The sequence below is a fragment of the Monodon monoceros genome, unplaced genomic scaffold (assembly GCF_005190385.1).
Source record: "Monodon monoceros isolate NGI ecotype Baffin Bay Population unplaced genomic scaffold, NGI_Narwhal_1 Super_Scaffold_15, whole genome shotgun sequence".
NCBI classification, from domain to species: domain Eukaryota; kingdom Metazoa; phylum Chordata; class Mammalia; order Artiodactyla; family Monodontidae; genus Monodon; species Monodon monoceros.
The window spans coordinates 78,987,200-79,012,699 of NW_021703771.1; the positions used below are offsets into that span (position 1 = coordinate 78,987,200).

The following is a 25,500-nucleotide window of genomic DNA, read 5'->3' on the forward strand; positions in this document are numbered from 1 at the left end:
CCAGCTCGGAGCGAGGCGCGCGCGCCGGGACTCATCCTCGCAAACAAGTGTCTGTGGCGTTCGCCCCGCGGCCCAGAGACGCGCTCCGCCGCTCCCGGCGGCCCTCCTTGCGCCGGGCCTGGCTCCTATGGGGCCGGAGGGAACCAGGGAGCCCCTGGCCGCGCAACCCGCGAGCCGCCGCCGCGACCCTCTCAGCCCAGGCGGCCCCGGCAAGCTCAGCGCGGGGGCCGCGGACTCGGCTCGGCTGCCAGGCGCGCCGGCGCGGGGTCGCCGCGCGAGCAGCGCCCGGGCTGTCGCCGAGCCCGCTCCTGACAGAATAACGTGCTTGGTTTCCCCACCCCTGGGAGGGGTTGCTGGGGCCGCAAGCTGCCTCCCAGTTTCCATCGCTCTCTCCTGGGGAGGATCCGCCGCCGGGAGGAAGGATTAGAATAAACCTGACCGAGGCGCAGAAGTGGCTCCTGAGGAAGCCGGCGCCGGGGCCGCCGCCTCGTGTCGCCTCTGGGCGCAGCGCTCGGGGGTCGGCGGGCCAGAGCCGAGGCGCGGCCGGAGGGCCGGGGGCTGCGGGGCCGAGCGAGCGGCTGTGCGAGGGGGAGGGCGCACGGCAAGCACGGGGGCGACTGGGCAGCCCCCCGCGCCCCGCGGGGTCCCGGAGCCCCAGCACGCGGGCTGGAAGCAACTGAGGACCGCCGCCGCGGGCTGCGGGCGAGCACCGTCCCTCTAGGCAGGGGATCCGGCTATGACAGCTGGGCTCCCCAAAGGGTTAACCTGGGTGTCCTCGGCAAAGTTGTCGCCGAGCCGGGAGCCTGCCTAGGGGCCGCGGCGCCGAGGCTCTGGGGGCGGCCGGGCGGCCGGCGGCGGTCGTGGCTCGGCGGGGGCCGCGCGGCCGGGGGGCTGCTGGGGGTGTGCGCCCCCAGCCGGCTGCCCTCGTGGATGCCTCCCGGCGGCGGCGGGCCCATGAAAGACTGCGAGTACAGTCAGATCAGCACCCACAGCTCCTCCCCCATGGAGTCGCCCCACAAGAAGAAGAAAATCGCGGCCCGGAGGAAATGGGAGGTTTTCCCGGGAAGAAACAGGTTCTTCTGCAACGGGAGGATCATGATGGCCCGGCAGACGGGCGTCTTCTACCTGACTCTCATCCTCATCCTGGTCACTAGCGGACTCTTCTTCGCCTTCGAGTAAGTGGTGGCGAAAGCTCCCCGACGCCTGGCACCCCTCGCCTCCCCGATCCCTGTCCCTCTCCCCTCGCTACTTTCGTTTTCTAGAAGCCTTATCTATTGTATATTGTTAGATAATACAGACCCCGCACTCCCTCTTTTTCTTTAAAAGGTCTGTTGGCTTTTCGGTCCCCGGAGATAATGCAGTTCTGGGTCGGGCTCTGGGAGTGGAGGAGAAGGGAGAGAGGACACTTGGAAGGTGTGCCGGCCTTGTTGCACCCAAGGGTTGAGTGGCACCTCGCAGGTGACTGATTCTTGGCGCGGGCCCTACTGAGTTTGGAGACTAGCAAACCAGCCCAGATGTAGCCTTCTGTGGGAAGCGGGGATGAGGAAGGTCCTTAAGTCAGGGATAAACAGAATCGACTTCCTTTCGTGCTCACGAGCTGTAGGGCATCTTGTGAAGCTCAGTTGACTAAATCTTCTACATACCCTCCCTGACTAACGAGAAATCTTGGTTATTTTAGGTCTCAGAGTGTTGGCCACTCCATGTGGCTTGGAAGGATAATTTCATTTTTCGTTCTCCTTAGATGTTAACTCTTGATCAATTTCTGATTTACTATCAGGTTTCTAAACGATTCACTTTAAAAACAGGTTTCAGTAAAAAAAAAAAATGCTCCAAGCAAACACTTTCCCCTCCCCTCCCAATATTGGGGAACAGGTAAAAGGAGACTGTAGGCCTGTCAGGAAGAGTATGACACTGCATAGTAACTTATGATTCCAGAAACAAAACTTTGGGACTTTACGGCTTTTATCGGGGAAAAAAGTGCATGCCCGTCTTCTCCATTCAGGAAAATCAAATTGGCTGATAGCAACTATCTTCCTGCCAACTAACTAAAGATCTTCTTGTTTGTTAATAGTATTAGATAAAGTAGTTTAACCACATTTCAGAATCCACTTCAATTGCTCTTATTGGGTCCAACATTTGCATTGCAGCTTCTTGTGTAATTCTTGGTATCTTATGCTCAATGAAACTTGTAGCTACTACCCCCTCCCATTGAAAAAAAAGCAATATATTTATTGGGAGTTCTTTGCTTTTCCTAGCTATTATGGGGCATGATACTCTTTCTGCTTCTGTTGGATAGGGTTAATTAAAAGCTTTTGTGTATGTTTACTTTGTCTGTGGTAAGTATTAATAGGTTCTGACTTTGTGCCTGGTGTTTGATATTCCAAATGCTGTCTCAGTCAGAAATGGATGATCTCTTGACAATGTAATACTTTTCACTTAAAGCCCTCTGACTCTGAGGGGAAACATTTTGTGTCTGAACATTGTGCTGTGATGAACAATTTTAATGGGATTGAGTGAGAACAGGTGAGGAGAGAGATCTCGGATATAAGCTCCTTAACTCCCCCAGCCTTTCTTACAGACAACAACTCCATTTCTGACTATGTAAAATTTCCAGGTCTCTTCTAGAAGGTTAACTTTGGTGCACATTTGAGACTAGTTGGTGGAGTCTGTCTGGGGACTTGGTAATGGGAAGGTAGGGGTATGGAGAGGCTTTCAGAATGATGGGAGAAATGCCGTGTTGTTCCTGCTGCTGCTCCCCTGCCCCCATCCAGAGCCACCCTCTTGTCCTTACAGACCTGGGGAACTGGGGGAAGGGGCCAGAGGTTCTGGGTGATTTTGCAGTCTGAGTCATAATAAATCCCGGCACTGACATGGTGATGTCATACGGTAGAACAGAAATGCCATCCTTCCAGTGGTGGCTTCATTACAGGTGTTCCCCTAGGTAGAGCATATTCACTATGTTCCTCATGTTAACAGAGTTTTGAATGGATCTATACTGGCATCTCTGCGCTTTTTTAGCAGTGTTAAGAGTGGATAAAATGGATTCATTTTGTGATTGTGTTGCAGAGCTTCAGCCACAAGTGTGTTTCATTTAGGATCGTGACTATTTCATTTTCTCTAAACACCCAAACCCCCACTGTATGGTTAGGGGTCCCCTGCAGTTATTACTTTTACTCTATTTTTACTTTCTTTTACTTTCTTCTTTCAAACACTGCTTTTAACCAAACCATCATAAGTTCATTTTCACCTCATCTCTGTGTGTTTCTTCCAAGAGTTCCCCAAAGGATCACTAGCAGGTTGTTAGGGATCTTTCTGTGTCAGCGTTGTGTTAACGGATGGCTGTAGGAATAAACATGTGCACTGGGATTTTATTAGCTACTGTCGGCAGCTTCAGTTTTAGATCGGCTCTACATGTATGTGTGTCTTTGGTGTCCATGAGTGTTGCTTCAGTTATAGCCAATTTGAAAGTTCAAGAAAATAGGCTCATCGTAACATGATGCCTCAGTCACAAAAAATCATAGGGCTGCTCAAATCATAGAATGTTACGCTTTAGCAAGAATATTTGTCACTGTATTGCTTTTAAGTTCTTTACCATTGCTAATGCCAGAGTGAAATTAAATAACTTTGACCAAATTAATTTGATAGAGACTCAGAGCCCCAATTAGTCACATGCACGGGAAATGAAATGCCAACAGGCTAGGAGAGATCAAGAGAGAATGCCAGTTTTGTCTGCTCTCTGTCTGCCTTCCTTCTGCCGTTCCTTCAGTTATTTATTGAGCATATACTATGTGGTTGCCTATTTTGATTAATTTCATGTCTAGATAACTTTAATATTAGCAGAATTTGTTTTTAAACACGAGGGTCCATGTTTCTCCATACTGTAACACAAAGGCAAATATGAAATTTGAAAATAAGACATATAACTTCTAAACTTAGTTTTAGACCTCCTTTTCCTGCAACTCTTCTCCACCCCACCTCTCCTTCCTGACCTTGAAGAGATGGACAGGGAACTTTGTTCAAGAGAAGTGGACTTCTTGGAATGCAGCAACAGGTGTTGATACTGTCTTCAACCGTGGAAGAAAGGCCGGGTAGAATGATTTTTCTCACCTTGAAGATGAAGTGATAGAGGCTTGGAGAGGTTAAATAATCACCTAAGATCACACACGAATTAGTGGCCAGGCTTCTGGCTGGAAAGCCTGTGACCTTTCTGATGCTCTGTGCTGCTCCTCCCCCAAATATAGAATAGTGGCTACAGGCATGCATGCCTTTCGGAAGGACAGATCCCAAAATTCTTCCCAGAAGTATGACCTTAGACAAATTAGTTGACTTTTCTAAGCCTTGGTTTCCCAGTCTGTTAAATGGGATTAATAATATCTACCTTTAAACGTTGTGAAGATTAAATGAAGTGTATTTAGTACAGTGTCTGATACATAGTACTCATTAAAGGGTACATGTTATTAGAGCAGAACTTAGAAATAGCCTCCCAAGGACTGGTCACCCTTTCTGAGAACCTGTGAAGGACGGAGTATGTGGATTAAGAAGCAAGCATGACAGTGATAGCATATTAGGGCGGAAAAAATGTGGAACTGTGTAGTCTGCAGTTGAACAGAGACCTTGGCGTGAGTCTGAGGGGCAGCTTTGCTCCTGTGCCTTTTATCCAGACCCTGAGCGAAGGCAGTGAGCAAGCCTACAAGAAGCAGGGACTATATCTCATTTCCATCCTTGGAGCTGCCATCTCAGAATCGAGAAGACAGTAATAAAGCAACTAGAAGAAACCTGAAGCAACTCTCCAGTCTTTGTCAAGTAGGGCAGGGCTATTTATCTTTAGACGTCTTTTATTCAACATATGTAGTACTGGTCCAGAGTGACAGCATTACGTGGCTGTGTTTAAGAGGGAAGGGTGGAAGTTGGCTGCAGTGCTGTGGAGACATCTCACTGCTCCTTGCACTTACTGAGGGGCTGGCTCATCAAAGACTCCCTACAATGTCCTCATTCTCACACACCCCAGAATTGCCATTTGAAAAGATCAGTGAACATTATCAATTTCTTTCTCTCTGACTTACACACACATATAGCCCACTTTTTTTTTTTTTTTTTTCTTTTGCGGTACGCGGGCCTCTCACTGTTGTGGCCTCTCCCGTTGCGGAGCACAGGCTCCGGACGCGCAGGCTCAGCGGCCACGGGTCATGGGCCCAGCCGCTCCGCGGTATGTGGGATCTTCCCGGACCGGGCCACGAACCCGTGTCCCTTGCATCGGCAAGCGGACTCTCAACCACTGCGCCACCAGGGAAGCCCTTCCTTTATTTTGTAACTAAACACTTTAAACAGATAAAGCACTCTGTGGTATATATGAAGGTTACCCAACAACCACCAACATGTAGAGTAGTTTTGTATCTTATAGGTTCTTGTGTTTGGATACTTGAATTTATGTAGTAGGACTTTTAAGGATTCTATTGACTACTTGTATTTCACTGTCTTCTCTCACCTAGTGGGAACTGACATCAAATTATGCAGAAAGGACTCTTGTAGGTTCCTATAACAGGGTAATGATGATCAATTATTTATTGGGCTATATCTACATAACCTGGAGATTTTTCTTTTGCAGTACAATGCTACACATAATTTATTCAAGGCAGAGTTATTATGTCTTAGCAAGAGAAATTAAGGGTTTCAAGGAAGCATGTTCATTGTTTTGTAGCTCAGGTTGTTAGGAAAGGGAAAACTGTGGTGGTCAATAGATGCTTATAATTAGATACACCCAGAAATATGGATCTGATAAAATGTCAGTTGGTTCAAGTAAGAGTTGGGGACTTTCTTAATGCTTTTGTTTAGTTCTTCACTAAATATAAAAGTTGGTCCTAATTTAAACTAATTTTTATAAACTGGATAATCTTCTAGTATTTCTCCAATTCCCCCCCATTTAAAAAATATAATATTAGATTGATATAGAAGATTATATATAACAACACACATGCAATTTTGAAATAAAATACTTTTTATGAGTATAAAGAGCCCCCATGAAACTACCACTCACTCAAGAACCATATCAGTACCAGGGCTTTTGAAAAAAAAAAAAAATTACCAGGACTTTTGAATCTACTTATATCCTTTGGGTTTCAGCCCTGTCCCATCTTCCTGCCCCTCCCTGAGGTCATCACTACCTGAGCTAGTCATTATTAATGCCTTGCCCTATTTTCCTCAAGATTGTTGAATGTATGCATTCCCAAACAATAGGTTGTTTAGTTTGGCTTATTTTTCTATATAAAAAATATAAAGAAAATTTTCTTCTATATATAAAAAAATAATGAAAATCTTTTATTTAAAAAAACTCTCTCTTCCTCCTCTCTCCCTCTCTGACCCATTGAAGAGTAAGTTGCAGATGTCATGCTCTTTTATATCCATATTTTTCAGCGTGTAATTCTTAAGAAAAAGGGTGTTCTCTTATACAAACACAGTATTAGCATCAATTTCAGGAAATTTAACATGGATACAATAATCCACATTCAAATTTTGCCTTTGTCCCAATGCTGGTGGGTTAAAGTTTATCATCTTGGTATTTGTTTTCTATTTATCTAATATGTTTTGTCTCTTTTCTTCCTTCTTGCCTTCTTTTAGGTGAATTGCCTATTTTTGGTATTCCATTTTATTTCCTTAAAAAAATGTGGACTATGTTTCTTTGTATATTTTTAGTAGTTGCTTAAGAGATTAGAATATGCATCTTTACTCTTTAATAGTCTACCTCCAAATAGTAATATTGTACTTCAGAAATAATAAAGAAACCTATAATGTTATAATTCCACTTCTCCCACCCTTTGAACTCTTAATGTCATATATTTTATATCTGTGTATGGTACAAGTCCAGTAATGTTATTATTTAAAAGCAGTCAGTATTTAAAAGAAACATAAATGTATATACATATATAAAATAAATATACTTTAAAATAAAACCTATACAAACATATAAAATCTAAGACACATATACATTTGTACCTATATGAAATAGAGATAATTTTAAATAGAATTTTGTATTTATCCTCACATGTTTACTATTTCTGGTACTCTTTATTTCTTTCATCTGTATTATTTCCCTATGACCTAAAGTACTTCTTTCAGTGTTTCTTGTATGCAGGTCTGCCGGTGACAAGTTCTCTTAGTTGTTGTTTTGACAGTGTTTAGTTTGCCTTCATTTTTATTTTGCCTTCAATGTTTATTTTGCCTTCATATTTTCACTGGATATAGAACTCTAGTTTGACAGTTTTTTTCTATCAGAACTTTGAGGATGTTGGCCCATTGTCTTCTGGCTTCTTTTGTTTCCAGTGAGAAGTTAGCTCTTATTTTTTGCATTTCCTCCTGTTTGTAACGGGTGAACTTTTTCCCAGGCTGATGTTCTCTTTATCTTTTGTTTTTTGGTTTCAGCAGCTGAATGAGGATATAACTGAGGTGTGGTTTTCTTTATATGGATCCTGCTTCAGGTTTACTAAAGCTTTGGGGATCTGTGGATTGATATGTTGAAGTTTTGGAAAATTTTCATCCATTATTTCTTCAAAAATTTTTTTGTCTTGTTCTCCCTCTTCTCCTGGAACTCCATTTATTTATATATGATACCATTTTATATAGTTCCTTACATCTTGGATTTTTAAAAATTTTTTTCTGTGTTTTTCTTTTATCTCTTTGTGTTTCAGTTTGACTAATTCCAGTTGGTCTGTCTTCAAGTTTACTGATCTTTTTCTCTCCTGTGTCCTATGATGAGGCCTCTTTGATACCTTATTTTTTATTTTGAGCATTTCTGTATTTGAAAAACTAGTTTTTTTAACATTAGTTTAAAAAAATAATTTCCATTCTTTTCCTGAAATTATCTGTTTATGTCCATATTTTCTTTTTATTTGCATGTATCTTTTTACTTTTATTTTTTAATTTTAATTTTTTTGAATTTTATTTTATTTTTTTATATAGCAGGTTCTTATTAATTATCCATTTTACACATATTAGTGTATACATGTCAATCCTAATCTCCCTATTTATCACACCACCAACCCCCGCCACTTTGCCCCCTTGGTGTCCATACGTTTGTTCTCTACATCTGTGTCTCAATTTCTGCCCTGCAAACCAGTTCATCTGTACCACTTTTTTAGGTTCCACATATATGTGTAAATATATGATATTTGTTTTTCTCTTTTTGACTTTCTTCACTCTGTATGACAGTCTCTAGATTCATCCATGTCTCTAAAAATGACCCAATTTCGTTCCTTTTTATGGCTGAGTAATATTCCGTTGTGTATATGTGCCACATCTTCTTTATCCATTTGTCTGTCAATGGGCATTTAGGTTGTTTCCATGACCTGTCTATTGTAAATAGTGCTGCAATGAACATTGGGGTGCATGTGTCTTCTTGAATTATGGTTTTCTCTGGGTATATGCCCAGTAGTGGGATTGCTGGGTCATATGGTAATTCTATTTTTAGTTTTTTAAGGAACCTCCATACTGTTCTCCATAGTGGCTGTATCAATGTACATTCCCACCAACAGTGCAAGAGGGTTCCCTTTTCTCCACACCCTCTCCAGCATTAGTTGTTTGTAGATTTTCTGATGGTGCCCATTCTGACTGGTGTGAGATGATACCTCATTGTACTTTTTTTTTTTTTTTTTGCGGTACGTGGGCCTCTCACTGTTGTGGCCTCTCCCGTTGCGGAGCACAGGCTCTGGACGTGCGGGCTCAGCGGCCATGGCTCACGAGCCTAGCCGCTCTGCGGCATGTGGGATCTTCCCGGACCGGGGCACGAACCTGTGTCCCCTGCATCGGCAGGCGGACTCTCAACCACTGCGCCACCAGGGAAACCCCTCATTGTACTTTTGATTTGCATTTCTCTAATAATTAGTGACGTTGAGCAGCTTTTCATGTGCTTCTTGGCCATCTGTATGTCTTCTTTGGAGAAATGTCTATTTAGGGCTTCTGCCCATTTTTTGATTGGGTTGTTTGTTTCTTTAATATTGAACTGCATATATATTTTGGAGATTAATATATAGTTTGGAGATTAATCCTTTGTCCATTGATTCATTTGTAAATATTTTCTTCCATTCTGTAAATATTTTCTTCCATTCATTTGTAAATATTTTCTTCCATTCTGTAAATATTTTCTTCCATTCATTTGTAAATATTTTATTCCATTCTTCCATCTTGTTTAGTTTCCTTTGATGTGCAAAAACTTTTAAGTTTTTAATTAGGTCCCATTTGTTTATTTTTGTTTTTATTTCCATTACTCTAGGAGGTGGATCAAAAAAGATCTTGCTGTGATTTATGTCAAAGAGTGTTCTTCCTATGTTTTTCTCTAGAGTTTTATAGTGTCTGGTCTTACATTTAGGTCTCTTACCCATTTTGAGTTTATTTTTGTGTATGGTGTTAGGAAGTGTTCTAATTTCATTCTTTTACATGTAGCTGTCCAGTCTTCTCAGCACCACTTATTGAAGGGACTGTCCTTTCTCCATTGTATATCCTTGCCTCCTTTGTCATAGATTGGTTGACCACAGGTGCATGGGTTTATCTCTGGGCTTTCTATCCTTTTCCATTGATCTGTATTTCTGCTTTTGTGCCAGTACCATATTGTCTTGATTACTGTAGCTTTGTATTATAGTATGAAGTCAGGGAGTCTGATTCCTCCAGCTCTGTTTTTTTTCCCTCAAGACTGCTTTGGCTATTCAGGGTCTTTTGTGTTTCCATACAAATTTAAGATTTTTTGTTCTAGTTCTGTAAAAAATGCCATTAGTAATTTGATAGGGATTGCATTGAGTCTGTAGATTGCTCTGGGTAGTATAGTCATTTTCACAATATTGATTCTTCCAATCCAAGAACATGGTATATCTCTCCATCTGTTTGTATCATGTTTAGTTGCTTTCATCAGCGTCTTATAGTTTTCTGCATATAGGTCTTTTGTCTCCCAAGGTAGATTTATTCCTAGGTATTTTATTCTTTTTGTTGCAATGGTAAATGGGACTGTTTCCTTAATTTCTTTCAGATTTTTCATCATTAGTGTATAGGAATGCAAGAGATTTCTGTGCATTAATTTTGTATTCTGCCACTTTAAGTAATTAATTGATTAGCTCTAGTAGTTTTCTGGTGGCATCTTTAGGATTCTCCATGTATAGTATCATGTCATCTGCAAAGAGTGAGAGTTTTACTTCTTCTTTTCCAATTTGTATTCCTTTTATTTCTTTTTCTTCTCTGATTGCCGTGGCTAGGACTTCCAGGACTATGTTAAATAATAGTGGTGAGAGTGGACATCCTTGTCTTGTTCCTGATCTTAGAGGAAGTGCTTTCAGTTTTTCACCATTGAGGATGATGTTTGCTGTGGGTTTGTCATATATGGCCTTTATTATGTTGAGGTAGGTTCCCTCTATGCTCACTTTCTGGAGAGTTTTTATAATAAATGGGTGTTGAATTTTGTCAGAAGCTTTTTCTGCATCTGTTGAGATGGTCATATGGTTTTTATTCTTCAATTTGTCAATATGGTGTATCACATTGATTGATTTGCATATACTGAAGAATCCTTGCATCCCTGGGATAAACCCCACTTGATCATGATGTATGATCCTTCTAATGTGCTGTAGGATTCTGTTTGCTAGTATTCTGTTGAGGATTTTTGCATCCATATTCATCGGTGTTATTTGTCCGTAATTTTCTTTTTTGTAGTATCTTTGTCTGGTATTGGTGTCAGGGTGATGGTGGCCTCATAGAATGAGCTTGGGAGTGTTCCTTCCTCTGCAGTTTTTTGGAAGAGTTTGAGAATGATGGGTGTTAGTACTTCTCTAAATGTTTGATAGAATTCACCTGTGAAGCCATCTGGTCCTGCACTTTTGTTTGTTGGAAGATATTTAATCACCATTTCAATTCCATTACTTGTGATTGGTCTGTTCATATTTTCTATTTCTTCCTGGTTCAGTCTTGGAAGGTTACCTCTTTCTAAGAATTTGTCCGTTTCTTCCAGGTTGTCCATTTTATTGGCGTAGAGTTGCTTGTAGTAGTCTCTTAGGATGCTTTGTATTTCTGTGGTCTCTGTTGTAACATCGCCTTTTTCATTTCTAATTTTATTGATTTGAGTCCCTCCCTCTTTTTCTTGATGAGTTTGGCTAATGGTTTATCAATTTTGTTTATCTTCTCAAAGAACCAGCTTTTAGTTTTATTGATCTTTGCTATTGTTTTCTTTGTTTCTATTTCATTTATTTCTGCTCTGATCTTTATGATTTCTTTCATTCTGCTAACTTTGGGTTTTGTTTGCTCTTCTTTCTCTAGTTCCTTAGGTGTAAGGTTAGGTTGTTCATTTGAGATGTTTCTTGTTTCTTGAGGTAGGCTTGTATTGCTATCAACTTCCCGTTTAGAACTGCTTTTGCTGCATCCCATAGGTTTTGGATTGTTGTGTTTTCATTGTCATTTGTCTCTAGGTATTTTTTAATTTCCTCTTTGATTTCGTCAATGATCTCTTGGTTATTTAGTAATGTATTGTTTAGCCTCCGTGAGTGTGAGTTTTTTACGTTTTTTTCCCCTGTAATTGATTTCTAATCTCTTAGCGTTGTGGTCAGAAAAGACACTTGATATGATTTCAGTTTTCCTAAATTTACTGAGGCTTGATTTGTGACCCAAGATGTGATCTATCCTGGAGAATGTTCCGTGTGCACTTGAGAAGAAAGTGTGATCTGCTCTTTTAGGATGGAATGTCCTATAAATATCAATTAAATCTATCTGGTCTGTTTTGTCATTTACAGCTTGTGTTTCCTTATTAATTTTCTGTTTGGGTGATCTGTCCATTGGTGGAAGTGAGGTGTTAAAGTCCCCCACTGTTATTATGCTACTGTCAATTTCCTCTTTTATAGCTGTTAGCAGCTGCCTTACATATTGAGGTGCTCCTATGTTGGGTGCATATATATTTATAATTTTTATATCTTCTTCTTGGATTCATCCATTGATCATTGTGTAGTGTCCTTCCTTGTCTCTTGTAACATTCTTTATTTTAAAGTCTATTTTATCTGATATGAGTATTGCTACTGCAGCTTTCTGTTGATTTTCATTTGCATGGAATATCCTTTTCCATCCCCTCACTTTCAGTCTGTATGTGTCCCTAGGTCTGAAGTAGACATCTCTTGTCTGAAGTAGGATCTCTTGTAGACAGCATATAGATGGGTCTTGTTTTTGTATCCATTCCGCGAGCCTGTGTCTTTTGGTTGGAGGATTTAATCCATTCATGTTTAAGGTAATTATTGATATGTATGTGCCTATTACCATTATCTTAATTGTTTTGGGTTTGTTTTTGTAGGTCCTTTTCTTCTCTTGTGTTTCCCACTTAGAGAAGTTCCTTTAGCATATGTTGTAGAGCTGGTTTGGTGGTGCTGAATTCTCTTAGCTTTTCTTGTCTGTAAAGCTTTTGATTTCTCCATCGAATCTGAATGAGATCCTTGCAGGGTAGAATAATCTTGGTTGTAGTTTCTTCACTTTCATCACTTTGAATATGTCATGCCACTCCCTTCTGGCTTGTAGAGTTTCTGCTGAGAAATCAGCTGTTAACCTTATGGAAGCTCCCTTGTATGTTGTTTGTCATTTTTCTCTTGCTGCTGTCAATAATTTTTCTTTGTCTTTAATTTTTGCCAATTTGATTACTGTGTGTCTTGGTGTGTTTCTCCTTGGATTTATCCTGTATGGGACTCTCTGCACTTCTTGGACTTGGGTGTCTATTTCCTTTCCCATGTTAGGGAAGTTTTTGACTATAATCTCTTCAAATATTTTCTCAGGTCCTTTCTCTCTCTCTTCTCCTTTTGGGACCCCTATAATGCAAATGTTTTTGCGTTTAATGTTGTCCCAGAGGTCTTTTAGGCTGTCTTCGTATCTCTTCATTCTTTTTTCTTTATTCTGTTCTGCTGCAGTGAATTCCACCATTCTGTCTTCCAGGTCACTTATCCATTCATCTGCCTCAGTTATTCTGCTATTGGTTCCTTCTAGTGTATTTTTCATTTCAGTTATTGTATTGTTCATCTCTGTTTGTTTGTTCTTTAATTCTTCTAGGTCTTTGTTAAACATTCCTTGCATCTTCTCGATCTTTGCCTCCATTCTTTTTCCGAGGTCCTGGATCATCTTCACTATCATTATTCTGAATTATTTTTCTGGAAGGTTGCCTATCTCCGCTTCATTTAGTTGTTTTTCTGGGGTTTTATCTTGTTCCTTCATCTGGTACATAGCCCTCTGCCTTTTCATCTTATCTATCTTTCTGTGAAAGTGGTTTTTGTTCCACAGGCTGCAGGATTGTAGTTCTTGCTTCTGCTGTCTGCCCTCTGGTGGATGAGGTTATCTAACAGGCTTATGCAAGTTTCCTGATGGGAGGGACTGGTGGTGGGTAGAGCTGACTGTTGCTCTGGTGGGCAGAGCTCAGTAAAACTTTAATCTGCTTGACTGCTGATGGGTGGGGCTGGGTTCCCTCCCTGTTGGTTCTTTGGCCTGAGGCAACCCAACACTGGAGCCTACCTGGGCTGTTTGGTGGGGCTAATGGCAGACTCTGGGAGGGCTCACGCCAAGGAGTACTTCCCAGAACTTCTGCTGCCAGTGTCCTTGTCCTCATGGTGACACACAGCCACCCCCCGCCAGCCGCCACCTCTACAGGAGACCCTCCAACACTAGCAGGTGGGTCAGGTTTAATCTTATATGGGGTCACTGCTCCTTTCCCTGGATCCCGATGCGCACACTACTTTGTGTGTGCCCTACAAGAGTGGAGTCTCTGTTTCCCCCAGTCCTGTCAAAGTCCTGCAATCAAATCCCGCTAGCCTTCAAAGTCTGATTCTGTAGGAATTCCTCCTCCCATTGCCAGACCCCCAGCTTGGGAAGCCTGATGTGGGGCTCAGAACCTTCACTCCAGTGGGTGGACTTCTGTGGTATAAGTGTTCTCCAGTTGGTGAGTCACCCACCCAGCAGTTATGGGATTTGATTTTATTGTGATTGCGCCTCTCCTAACGTCTCACTGTGGCTTCTCCTTTGTCTTTGGATGTGGGGTATCTTTTCTGGTTAGTTCCAGTGTCTTCCTGTTGATGCTTGTTCAGCAGTTAGTTGTGATTCCAGTGCTCTTGCAAGAGGGAGTGAGAGCACGTCCTTCTACTCCGCCACCTTGAACCAGTCTCTTTATGTCCATATTTTCTACTGGATACTTTAACATATTTTTTGTAGTTATTTTGGCGTCCTTGCCTAATTATGGCGGCATCTGTCATCTCTGGATCTGCTTCTTTTGCCTATTTCTTCTCTTGACTGTGGCTTACAGTTTCTTCCTTCTTTGTATTTCTCGTAATTTTTGATTACGTGCTAGATAGTGTGTGTAAAAGAATTGTTGACCCTTCAGTAATTTAAAAGGGCATGGCCTTCTTTCAGGCCAGTAAAGTGTGCGCTGAGTCAGTCTCATTTGTAATTGAGATGGGTGTGTGCGCTGGTGACGCTTTAGTTAGATTCATTTCATCCCTGACTTTAGATGTTTTGAGGGAAGAATCAGGACTTTCCCTTTAGCGGGGATTGGGATCTTATCCCCGGCAAAACTCTTCACACTTCACAGCCCAGCACCAGCTTACTGGGGAAGATTTGTTGTTCAGTGAGACTGCCAGCTTTTTGGGTTGCTGGAGAGTTTTCTTTGCAGTCTTGCCCCAGCTCTCTATACCTAGGACATCTCTTTTTGCCTGGCTGTTCAGTCTCCGCTTTTAGATCACTGCAGAGTGGCCTGAGTGACGGCCTGAAGTGCCTGAGAGATTTTTTTGTATTTTTATGCTCTCACCCCTGCCTTACCCTTGGGGACAGTCCCATAGGTGTCAGGGCAGACGTCTCTCAACACTCCTGCCCTATCTAAGCCTTTGGTGTATTCTTGCTATGTGTTTGGTGAAGATCCATGGGGAAGAGTTGGCTGGTGGCGTAGCCCTACCTTGTGGCTGTGTCTTCTTGGAATTCTAATCCATAGAGCAGTCCACTTGTAGCCATTAACCTAATTAAAAATTGGCCGGTTTCTCCTTTTTCCCGTCTATGGTGGATTCCTGGTCCTCCTGCCACTTCGCTAGGAATGAAAGCTGGGAATGGCCTGACACATTTAGGCTTCTTTGCATCCTCAGCTCCCTGATATATTTTAAAAACTGTGCTTTGTAGCGAATCTGGCTTGTTCTCATTGTTAGAGTGGGAGTGATTGCTCTTACAATTTTCAACTTGTGATTTTTTTAGCTTAATGTTGTGTTTCTCAGATTCATTTATGCTGTTGCATATATATGTAATTAGTTTTTATTGCTATAATATTTGGTTTGTTTAAATATGCTCAATGTATTCCTTATACTCTTTCTAATGTTTCTTTCTTTGACTTCTCACTGATTCTTGGCATTTACTATCACTTTATAGGGTAGAATATGCAAGGCTGCCTCTGCATAGGTTTTGATTTCTTCTTAAGGATGTCCTGGCAATGACTATGGTGTCTAGACCCAAATGCTTAGGCCTGGGTAACTGAGAGAGTTTAGCATGGGATGCAATCTGTTACGCTTTTACATGATAAAATATTTATCAAAATGATAAATCATGACTATCAACTCGTCATTGAAGTTGTATACAATTAAGAGCAAGGTTTAAAGAAATATATATCCTTATGATGAGTGAGGTACTTTATCACAAATTTCACCTTCATCTTCATAGGTTAATCTGGCATTAGTTTTTCATTGATTTTAAGAGAAAACTTCAACTTTTTTCCCCTCACTTGTAATGCTTTGGGTTTGGAAACTCTCCTCTCATCTCATGTGTAACTTAGATACAGCCCCTCAGAGTACCTGTAATTAAGATTCTGTTACCAGCCTCTTCTCATGTAGCTGGTTTTCGTTGACCGTCCTGATAGAAGGATTTCTGATTGAACCAGCCAGCGCTGTTGTCTTATAGACTCGTCAGTCTCCCTGCTCTACTTGAGAGAGAAAAATCTCTTCCCCTGCCAGGATCAGGCCCAGGATGAAGAGAAATGTGATGGCTGTGTGTGTGTGTGTGTGTGTGTGTGTGTGTGTGTGTGTCTCTTTCCCTCAACTCCATTTCTCCAATTTGTAGAGGTTGTCCTATCCTTAATTTTGGCCTGTTTCGGCCCCTACCTCCTTGACCCTTCAGCTGAGAGCTGTCATACCATTAGAATAGACTTCCTTGTTCCCCCACCTCCCCCAGAGATTTTTGAAGTAGACTGGCTTTCAACTATAAGGAGACTATTTTATTTCAGAACATTTTAAGTGTATTTGGAGAGAACAAACCGTTAAGAAATGTGAATTTCCATACATCTTCAAACTGGGCTTTCAAAACTTCTGACTTCAGAGACCACGGGGGCTGGTCTTGCTGTTGAGAGCCATTGGAATGCAACAAGGCTGTGCAAGGTGGCTGATGGAGGAGGGTGTAGCCAACGGCCCCCTAGGGTGGATGTGGTTGGCCTGGAGATAGTCTTATCGGTGGAGGAACGGCTGGCTGTCTAACTCACTTGGGAAAGAGTTTAAGTTTTATAGCCTGCTATCTTTTGATGGTTTTCAGGCGCTTCTCATGAAACAGCTTATTTTAACACAGAACACTGGAGTCTATTAGAGGCGTTAGTCCTACTTACTGTGATGGGAAATTACTGTCTCTCCTTGTACAGATAGTAGATTTTGTCTTCCTTGACAAAATCCAGTGTCCCTTTTTTTCCGTTTTTCTTTTTCCTTTTCCCTCAGTGGTATAAGAGCCTGTGAGTACGTTTTTTTTGGAAACTTTTTCTTTCTTTAGCTTTTAGGATGTTCATCTTCTACTTACCTGTAGTTACTTCTTTTTTCCCTGTATTATATCTGCTTGTCCTCCTTGCCCTTAATTACCTTTGTCCATTTCCTGTCTGCCTTTCTTACTTTCTCAAGCAAGTCTGAGCCATCATGGTGACACTCTTACCTCTTCCAATGTGACTTCATCTGTCTCTTGTCCCCTGCTTAGAGCACCTGCCCTCCTGTCTTGCATTTCCTCTTGCCTGTGGAGACCTTTCCCCAGATGTCCTCTGATGCCCAGAAAGCAAGGTATTGAAAACCAAATGCATTGTTCATGGCTCCACCATTCTCATTAAAGAAAACACTCCTCCTCGCCAGAGTTCATCCTGGAAGTGTTCTCTCTTTTCACCTTCCTCGTATACTTTCAGTTACCACACTCTACTAATCTTTTGCTTTAACGTCTCTTAGGATGTATTCTTCCTGTTACCATACTTATGTAGTAGGTTTCAAACATATTCACAAAATCTTTAACCCTCTTCCCATCAAAAAAAAGATGGAGTGTAATTCTCCCCTCAAATATGGTCCAGCCTTAGAGACTCAGTTCTAAAGAACAGAACATGGCAGAAGTGATGCTGTGTGATTTCTGAGGCTAGGTTAGAAAATGTGGTAAAGCTTCCACCTGGTACATGGGCCATCTCTCTCTCTCTCTCTCTCTTGCTCTCTCGTACTGGGGACATGTACCTTAGAGCCCTGAGCTGCTATGTAAGAAGTCTAGCTATATAATACAGAGACCATGAGGAGAGACCCCAGGCCATATAGAGACAGAGGTGCCCACGGATGCCTAGCTGTTCTAGCCTCTGGCTGTTGGAGTCTTTATGGCTCAGAGGCTAGGTATGTGAGCGTGTGAGCCTTCACATGGTTCCATTCCATGCCTCCCCAGTCAGTCTCTGAGCCACCCTGGTCGAAAGGAGCAGAAAGGAGCAGACATGAGCTATCCCTGCCCAGCTCTGCCCACATTGCAGATTCGTGAACAAAATAATGTTGTTTCAAGCCAGTATGCTTTGGGGAGGTTTATTAGACAGCCACAGTAACTGGAAAACTTCACCCCCAGAATTTCTCAAATGAAGTGTTGAGACTGGGTTGGAGCATGCAGCAATCAGTGTGTGACTGACAACACTCAGTGCTGGAGTTAGAGAATTTGTTTTTAATTACAGTGGATTCAAGGCCAGTTCCTCTCACTTACCTCCATTCCAACGTGGCCTTGAGCAGGAGAGAAAGGAGTTGCAGCTAGATAAGGCATCCAAAAGTGTGCCAACCCCAGATCTCCCTTGGGAGAGGTGTCCTTTGTCACATGTGTCCTGATGGGAAAGTAGTTTAGTCCCAGTGGTCTAGGCCCTCATCACCCCGGACCACTCCCGGCTTTCTTTCTCAGGTTCCCTTCCATGGTGTGTTCGTTGCATTTATAGTGATAGACTCACATGCCCATTATGTGGAAAAGTAAATCCACACAAAACTTAAAAAGTGGTGTTCAAGGACTTTCTGGATTTCTCCCGCTTTATTGAGTATAGATGAGAACCTCTATTCTCTAAGAGCTCTGTGTTGAGCAGTCCTGTCTGTTTATTTTGGAGAGGGTTGAATGTGGAAACACGGCCCCGATAGGGATGCCTCCCTGACACTGTTGTGAGCTGGGTGTCCACTCTTCCCTGTTATTGAGAAGGCCAGGGACCTGGCTCGCCTGCCTGTCATGCTTCTGACCTACTGAGGCCTTCCCAATAACGGCCTGTGGTGACCTTGTATCTGCAGAGCTGTGCTGCCCCAGAAGTGGGCACTAGACAACCAGTGACTCCCAGCGATCTGATCTTTCAGATTTATATAATCAATGCCATTTATCATCTTGAATGGTACTATTTTGGGGTCTTTTAATGCCATGAATTTCCCATATACACATTCTTGATAACAGATAAGGGCATATTTGAACATATAAGCCAAAGTCAAGTTAAATCCTGCAGCTATCTATAGTCTATTTGTCTTTATAACCAGGGAGAAGAATTCTTTACTCAGATTATCTCATACTTACCAACTTGATATAAATTTTCCTGCTTCTTTTTTTTTTTCTGTACGCGGGGCTCTCACTGTTGTGGCCTCTCCCGCTGCGGAGCACAGGCTCCGGACGTGCAGGCTCAGCGGCCATGGCTCACGGGCCCAGCCGCTCCGCGGCATGTGGGATCTTCCCAGACTGGGGCACGAACCCGTGTCCCCTGCATCGGCAGGCAGACTCCCAACCACTGCGCCACCAGGGAAACCCTAAATTTTCCTGCTTCTTTTTAAGACAGCAACCTATGCAAATTAAATTCCACAGTGGTCCCAACACACACATTTAAATGATGATTTCTACTCTGTTTAGAAGACCTACTGAGTTTGTGTTTCTCTTCCTATTCCATTAGCTTTAAGCATATTTTACACAGATATTTCAAAAGGTATGCTCTTGCCTTTTTAAAAATAAATAGATACTGAAAGTCAGAGAACTCTTCATCACAGCATTATTATTTAGTCAGGATTAACATTGTATAAAAAGAAATTATTTCTTCTTTGGCTCAAAATTTAAAAAAGGGTAAAAAGTATTATTTTAAAGCTATATGCCTTTATTGAAGTAGGAAACTATTTCCGTTCTATTTTTTCTTTAGAACTTGAAGTGGCAGCCAAACAGAGTCCCACTCATTTGTAACTAAACTCTTCCACCTCTTGGCTATGGATGGTTACGATTGATCGGGAAAATGTCATCTCCTAGAACGTGAGATTAATATTCTTCTTCATTCTAAAGAAGGTGTGAAATTATTGATTTCACAGTGTTGTGTGAGTTTGTTCCTATCACCCAGAGTTGACCCTAGTTGTTTTCAAGAAAGATCTTAAGCTTTCCTGAGTGGGAGCCCTGAATAAGCATAAAAGGGGAGAGTTCAAGTGTGGAAATAAGTGAAGACTCGCATTCCTTTCACCTCATTCCCTTTCCCGCACGTAAGTTTTCTATTGCTGTCATAGCAAATTACCACACACTTAGTGGCTTAAAATGATACCGATTTATCATCCGACCATTCTGTGGGTTAGAAGTCCACCACAGGTCTCCGTGGACTAAAATCCAGGTGTCAGCAGGGTGTCCTCCTCTGGCAGCTCTAAGGGAACTCCATCCCCTTGCTTTCTCCAGCTTCTAGAGCTGAGCTGTGGCCCCTCTCTCTGCCTTCAAAGCCAGCCACAGTCCCTCTCTGGGTGCCTTCCTTCTGTAATCACACCTCCCTCTGCCGACGGCCAGAAAAGGCCCTCCACTTTTAAGAGCCCATGTGATTAGATTGGGCCCACCCAGATCACCCAGGGTAACCCCCCCCATCTCAAGGCCTTTAATTTAATCACAGATGCAAAGCCCCTTTTACAATGTAAGGTGACACCTTCACAAATACCAGGGGTTAGGACACGGATGTCTTTGGGTGTCCATTATTCTGTCTGCTACACCCCAAGTCCTTGTAGTTTCCATGTTAAGCTGGACTTGAAATGCTGAAGACTTTGATACACCCTAGAGAGAAGGGCTTGTTAATCAGACATCATAAAGTGGGTGCATGAAACGGACCCCTTGATTATTTGCAGAATTCCGAGGACTTCCAAATGAGATGAGGCAGAGTATCTCAGGGATGGACTGAACTTGACCCACCTGATTAATGTCACAGGTAGGGTCCCCAGGGAAGCCGACTCTACAGGTTTACCTGTAGAACATTTAGCAGGGAGCTACACCTACAGGGGAGCAACACCTGTGGGGGACAAAGGGAGAAGCACCGGGCAGACAAGTCACTATAAAGTCTCCGCCGATCTTGCTGGCCAAGGAAACGGGTCTTTATAGCCCTGCGTTAACCAGCGTTAGATGTCAGCTGCCCCAGGAAGGGGGCGAGATCTCCGGTGAGACCACTCTCTCCAGCTGCAGGCAGTTTTCTGAGAGAGACTCGGCTGAAAGCTGGTAGATACCAACGTTCCCCGCAGCTGGGGGAGTGGGTGCTTCTGTCCTGAAAGAATAGGTGGTGGGGTGCGGTCAGGGGTTGGGGGTGGCTATCTGTCTGCCTGACGACAGCATCCACTACAGTTAGGCACAACTGAATGTTGCAGATGGGTCAGCTGCCCAGTGGGATGACCCAGGCTTTGGGGGACAAACCAATTGCAGGGGTAAGAGGGAATCCAGCCTGGCAGGCAGCCGATGGGATCGGGGTGGCCCAGTGATTTAATCTTGTGGAGTTTGGAGACAGGGAGGTGTGTCAGTGGAGGGCAGGGTCTCAGGCCCAAGACTGAGGTTCAGCGAGAAGTTTTGTTCCTGGCGGGTGGGGACGGGGCTGGTGGGGCATAAGTGCCAGGTGAGGCTCCGGCTCTGGAGCACCGTAGATCAGGGCCTCAAGCACAGGGAACCTGACGAGCGCAGGGCGGGGATGTAGTCCTAGGACCGGACACAGTGTCAGGGTGGAGGGGCAGTCGGCTGGCAGAGGGGAGAGCCCCTGATGGTGGGCTGCTGCCGCTCTGTGCCCTCTGGGGCTGCATCTAAGGGCCTGCTGAGTTTGGGGTAGAAAAGGGACATGAGGCTAGAAACCAGGCTGAACTTGGCATGTAACTGCATTTCTTTCTCAGTGTATGATAGACTTGTCTCCCCCAAAGAAGGCTTTTAAATATTTCATTGTTTTCCTCCCCTCTTTCTACCTTAGACAGGATAATGGGAGTAATTAGTGATGCTCTAGAAAAAGACTTGAAAAAGAACTTTCTCTTCTGAGTGAGGAAGGCTGTGGAAATATTTTATAGGAACACAGTACATTGTATCAAATGAAACTATTTCTTCTTCACTTTAGAACAAATATCGCCATTGTTATTTATTTTCCATGTTTTGGCTAGAGAAAGGCATTTTGTAGTTATAATGATTCCACTGTCAATAAGGCTGCACTTTGCATCTACATTGACCAGCACAAGGGAAGAGGAAAAGTTCTGACTACGTATCTGTGCGATAAACATAAAGTGCAGGTTTGGCAAATAGCTTGCTTACTCTCTCAATGTCCACAGGTTAATTCAGGCTCCAAAGAAAAATGGTTTTACTTGAAGTGTCTGACCTAATACATTAATCAACATAATGAAGACATTTATGAACCTATGTGATTTTTCTGGAGGGAACCTAAGGTTTTTCTCTTTGCCAGACTGGTTGATCAGACCTTGCTTTCCTTTTTCTTTTTTTAACACATTTATTTATTTATTTTTGGCTGCATTGGGTCTTCGTTGCTGCCTGCGGGTTTTTCTCTAGTGTGGTGAGCGGGGGCTACTCTTCGTTGCGGTGTGCGGGCTTCTCATTGCCGTGGCTTCTCTTGTTGCGGAGCACGGGCTCTAGGCCTGCAGGCTTCAGTAGTTGCGGCGCGCGGGCTCAGTAGTCGTGGCTCACGGGCTCTAGAGTACAGGCTCAGTAGTTGTAGCTCATGGGCTTAGTTGCTACGCGGCCTGTGGGATCTTCCTGGACCAGGGCTCGAACCCATGTCCCCTGCACTGGCAGATGGATTCTCAACCACCGCGCCACCAGGGAAGCCCAGACCTTACTTTCCTGATTACAGCACTTAGGCAAATAGATAAAATCATCCCTCTTAATAGGAGCCTCATTTCCATTCCTTCAGGCCACCTATTTTTTCATATCTTTCTTCATGAATATTTCCCTCTTACTTTTGCTAGTATTTCTTTGTCTCTTTACTCAAGACATATTTGAGTATTTATTGCATGCCAATTACAAGGAGCCATGTGTTGGAGATATATATAAGACATATATATAGGTAAATTAGGGTGCTGTTACCTGTCGTCAGGGCCAAGGTTAGTATTTTCTATATTTAGAATACAGAAATACCATATTCCAGTATCTTGAATAAGCACCATGCCATGAGATAAGAAATAAAGGTGTTTGCATCATCTCCATGTGCAGTTGTATGTACAGTAGGTCCTCCATACGTATTTATAGATTCCACATCCATGGATTCAACCAACTGCAGATAGAAAATATTAGAAAACAAATTCCAGAAAGTTCCAAAAAGCAAAACTTGAATTTGCCACACACTGGCAAATATTTACCTAGCATTTACATTGTATTGGGTATTATAAGTAATCTAGAGGCGATTTAAAGGATACAGGAGGATGTGTACAGCTTATATGCAAATACAACACCATTTTATATAAGGGACTTGAGCATCCCGGGATTTTGGTATCCTTGGGGGTCCTGGAACCAATCCCCCATGGATGTCCAGGGACGATTGTATATGCCGTTTCTTCAGCTAGGCTTAGACCTCTTCTCATACATTTGTGCCTTTTCTCTCTTAAGATTCTTGTTTCAAAGGTACAAAGGCAGTTGTTATTGTCTCTCATGAAGAAAGCAGACTCCCCCAGAAGGTTAATGGGTTTGTGATGAAGAAAGATCTGGAACCAGCATCTTTTGTCTTCTGTATACTTTCCACCACTGGTGTGGACTTCTCTGCCCGGCTGACACTGACCCAGACCAGGGGTCTCCCACAGGCTCATTCCTTTGCAGGAGGCCATGCCTCATCTTCCCCCTTCTCCATGGACCCCTTCCCAGGGAACAGGCTGGCTGCATTGCCCTGATCCTGACGTCACACACTGTGCCCACTGTAGGCTCAGGCCCAGGGCGGGCTCCCCACAAACACTAGTCAGATTACTTTGAAAAGGGACACGGGATGGTGATATTTGGTGCAAGGAGAGTTTTGCTCAGAATCAATTGTGTTGTCACCATCAGGGCTGGATTAAAGGCTTTCAAAAGCCAGAAACACTAAGAAGTTTATGTGGCCAACCCCCTTTCCCACCACCAAAAGTAATGTATATGCCAAAATAAATTGTAAGACACAAAAACATATTTTTCCAATTCCAAAATTCTGAGGAAGTTCACTGAAGCTGAACTTTTCTCATTTTTTACTCCCTTGTCCCATGGACTTCCCAAACCATTGTGTGGTCTGCCCTCGAGGTAACCTGGTGGAGGTCTCACTGTGGAGAGTTGTCAGGGTGGAGCCAGGGGCCAGCACTGCAGGGCTTTCCTGGGCTTCAGTGCTCCTGCCACCACTGCACTCCGACCCAGAAGGCGGTGATGAGGGTGCACCCAACACCCCGAACTGCAGGTTTTTCAAACCTTAAGGGAGTGACCTATACCCAGCAGTACATCATTGAGATCCAGGACACACACACACACACACACTCACAAACAGAGATGAAAATTTTACAAAGCAGCGCTTCTCTGAGCATGTGCAGTGAGCTCTATTCTATTCTACTCTGTTGTTTTATTCTAGAATATTTCACTTAAAAATGCTTCTTGACCCACTGAATTGATTTCATGACCCACAGCCCGCACACTGAGAAACACTGCACCACAGCCTCGCACCCTTCACATGCAGCGGCTGCCGTGGCCCCCAAGCCTCCTGTCTTCACCCGCGCTGTGCCTCCCAATTCCAACCTTGCACCCGTGAGGCCGTGCACAGCCCATCTTGCCTGCTATAACTGAAGCCTGCGTGTTTCCCGAAGCCTTCCTGACGTCCCAAACAGTGACTCTTCCCGCGTGTCTGGAGGGGCGCAGTGCATGCCTTCCTCTCCTCGGGCTGTGAGCTCACTGAGCGCACAGCTGTCCCACTGCCTGTCCCACTGCTCTTCTGTTCCCACGCATCTGGACTAGTGGATTGCACACAGTAGGTACTAAATCAGTGCTTGCGTAACTGCATTAAAACAATAATGTCCTTGCCTGGAGGAGCCAACAGAAACCTGCCTTCCAATCTTCCTACATCCATTTCCAAGTTCCCGTCCAGGCATGGAGTGTTTGCATTAACCTCCTTCATTATTTATGGGTCAGATGCTAAAGCCTTTTCTCAAGAGGCATTGCAGTAACTCTAACCAGTAACCCAACGTTTAGACATAGAGGTCAAAGACATAGAAACGTGGGTGTTTCAAATAATGGACTTAAAAAAAAATTTTTAGAAGCACAGAAATATGTAAACATAGGTGCTTTTCAAAATAATGCTTTTTTCATGATTAATGTTGACTCTGGTCAATTTCTTGGCAAAGTGTGTTGTAGAATTTTACTAGCTATATCCAGGAATCCTTTTCTTTTACTTCCGATCATATAATGGCAAAACTGGTAAAAATCCCCCCATTTTGCAGATGAGAAAACTAAGGCCCATGAGGCTACATGACCCATGCAGGGTAACACAGAGGCCTAACAGCAAAGGCAGGGTGGAAACGTACGCTGATTGCCAGTCTGGGGCTCCCTTGCTCTTGACTTAAGGAAGGTAGTGAAAGGGAGTGTGATTTTCTCCATCCTCATAACTATCAACAGATCTTATCTTCAACGTGAAATTCTTTTGAGAATTTCTCCTTTTAAGCTTGTATGTCTTCCTTGAGAAAAGTGATGAGTGAGCCATATTTCACCCCTCATTTGAAGGTATTAATATTCTCAGACTGGTGATGCGTACATACTATTGCTTTCTGAACTGGATTTGTTGCATTGCACAATAAAAAATTATGTTCATCTTCACCTGAGTTCATAGATTTGGCTTTATTTTAGAGCACCTGCTTTCATTAAAGTCTAAGCACATACAAGAAAACACAAATGCAGTTCCTGATACGCACTCTTGGATGGGAAAGGGGTTTTAACAAAATTTCTTTGTGTTGTCCTTCCAGCAGATACCATTTTGATGTTTCGCAAGCTGTGAGGAAAGTAAATAAC

At 43.1% G+C, this 25,500-nt stretch overlaps 1 protein-coding gene across 2 annotated transcripts in view; it reads left to right on the forward strand.

Moving 5' to 3' along the window:
• Positions 1–862: 862 nt before the first annotated feature.
• The window catches only part of ZDHHC14 (zinc finger DHHC-type containing 14), a 273,691-nt gene continuing 249,053 nt past the window's right edge, over positions 863–25,500 (forward strand). For both annotated transcript variants that reach the window (XM_029224120.1, XM_029224119.1), the window contains exon 1: positions 863–1,175. In XM_029224120.1, coding sequence (XP_029079953.1) covers positions 931–1,175 — 245 coding nt within the window. In that variant the 5' untranslated portion in view covers positions 863–930. The remainder of the gene's footprint in view (positions 1,176–25,500) is intronic.